Source organism: Sinocyclocheilus anshuiensis, unplaced genomic scaffold (assembly GCF_001515605.1).
Source record: "Sinocyclocheilus anshuiensis isolate Anshui unplaced genomic scaffold, SAMN03320099.WGS_v1.1 scaffold1006, whole genome shotgun sequence".
NCBI classification, from domain to species: Eukaryota; Metazoa; Chordata; class Actinopteri; order Cypriniformes; family Cyprinidae; genus Sinocyclocheilus; species Sinocyclocheilus anshuiensis.
In genome coordinates, this window is record NW_015540918.1 from 219,223 (window position 1) to 221,522 (window position 2,300).

The following is a 2,300-nucleotide window of genomic DNA, read 5'->3' on the forward strand; positions in this document are numbered from 1 at the left end:
AGATAGATAGATAGATAGATAGATAGATTGGATGGATGGCTAGATAGATAGATAGATAGATAGATAGATGTAGAGTTATATCAGGTCACTGTAGTTTCCTGGGAAGAATGTGATCTTTGATGCAGATGTTTTGGCCAGCTGTCGTGTTGTCACAGTGGAGATCTTTCAGATATCTGCAGCATGCATGAAGACTGCTGTTCACAGTCAGAACGTGCAGAAATGGTCCCAACAAAATAGACGTCTTAGAAAAGGGCACAAAAGCCTCTTGAAGGAAATATGAAGCTTCTTTCCAAAATTTTTAAGGCATAGATTACATTTGCACATGTCTTGTTCTGCTATTCTCGGTCTTTTTTGTGATTTACTTGACATTTAAAGGCAGGAAGCCACCAAGAAAGCCAATGAGTTTGTTTCTTCATCAGAACAGATTTGCAGAAAATTTGAATTACATAACTTGCTCAGTGAATGGGTGCCGTCAGAAAGAGAGTCCAAACAGCTGTTAAAAACATCACAATAATCCACAAGTAATCCACACGTAATCCATCAGTTAATGTTTTGTGAAGCGAAAAAGCTGTGTATTTGTAATGAACAAATCCATCATTAAGGTGTTTTTAACTTGAAACCATTGCTTCCGGATACAATTCCAGTCTATCCATAATATTGCTGTCTTTTGGGTGAACTATGTAATAGATATAGATAGATAATATAGATAATAAATAGAGAGTTTAATTATGTAATGAAATTCATATGTACAAGAAATATAACATTTTGATCATGAAATGATCAGCATATCAAGTATGTCAAAATGTCTCCTGTCCAAATGTCTTGATATTACTTTGGTTGTAAGTTTGCTTTAGAAACATGTCACACTGCGTTTCCTCCAGGGCTACGGTTCACCAAAAACCCTTCCAACCAAACGGTGACTCAGGGTAACATGGCCCGTCTGGGTTGTGCCTTTAAGGGTTTGAGTGAGCCAGAGATCATCTGGTTGAAGGATGGAGAGAAGATCTACAGCACTGATCAGATGTACATCACACTAGATGCACATCACTGGGAGACCTTTTACAGGTAGGAAAATATGAACCTGGAACTGGAAATCCTGGATGTTCTTCAGCATAGATGTTTTTCAGTGATCAGAAATGAAACGTAACTGGTTGAAACTGTTTCCAGGCAAGAACTGAGACATCAGACTGTATGAAGGGGATGTTGAAACTGATTAGAAGATATTGTCATATGATTTGTCAAATCTCGGTTTTGACAGTCAAGGTTGTTTTCTAAGACAAGCGCCACTATTACTACTGTTTCTCAAACTAAATCTTTGTCTTTTACACTTTTTGCCTAAAAGGGAGTCTGTCCAGTTGTCATGAGACTGTGGCCTTGGGATCACGACCCTGTGTCTGTATCAGTATCATTTTTTGTATTATCACAGTGTGGGCGTCTGTATGGTAAAAGACACCAAGAACGATGAAAACATTTTAGCAAGGACTTTTTTGTCCAGATGTTTGATACTGTAGTAAGTAACTTTGACCTTCAAAGTTAGACAGGATTATTTTTCAATCTTTTGTAAGTTCTTGAGCACAATATGAAAATGCTTCATTTGCCTTATGGAGTAACTTTTGTGTTCAGTGGTTATGTAGATTGAGTATATTATGTATTTGTGAACAAACAGTCTGTTTGGATACTCTGCCAGGCTCTTGTTTTTCAATTCCTATATGTCCAGCTCAGGGTTCAGCATGCCAAGATAGTTTATGATACACTACTGTTTAAAAGTGTAAGGTCAGTAAGATTTTTTAAAAGAAATTAAAGGAGTCATATGATGCGATTTCTATTTTCCCTTTTCTTTATTGTGTTATGTAGCGATTTGTGCATGTATAAGATCTGCAGAGGTCCAAAGCTTAAAGTCTCCCACAAAAAGGATTTATTCTATCTAAAAGAGAAGGCTGATCCAGACTGGGCTAAAACGCCTCATTCAAACACGCCCCCACATCTCTACGTCATGATGTGGAAATATTTGCTTAATGCCGCCCAAATAAAAATGCAAAGAAAGAAGGCGTGGTTTCAGGAACCGCAGTAGTGTTGATGCAGCCATGTCAGGGAGACGCTGTGTGTTTCTGTGTGAAAGCAAAAGCACTTTATCTGTCCTTCTGAAAGTAGATGCAATGAGGAATCATTGGTTAATATTTATTTACAACAGAACAGCACAACCCAGATGTTCGAATTTGTGCAACGCATTTTATGAACGACAGTTTTGTGAACCTAGGAGAGTAGCCTACAAGGCTGGCTGTGCAAAGGCTATTTCTAAA

General features: G+C 37.9%; 1 protein-coding gene across 2 annotated transcripts in view; it reads left to right on the plus strand.

The window, feature by feature from the left end:
* The window catches only part of LOC107689305 (tyrosine-protein kinase receptor TYRO3-like), a 21,818-nt gene that overhangs the window by 1,752 nt on the left and 17,766 nt on the right, over positions 1–2,300 (plus strand). For both annotated transcript variants that reach the window (XM_016487248.1, XM_016487247.1), the window contains exon 2: positions 882–1,065. In XM_016487248.1, coding sequence (XP_016342734.1) covers positions 882–1,065 — 184 coding nt within the window. The remainder of the gene's footprint in view (positions 1–881; positions 1,066–2,300) is intronic.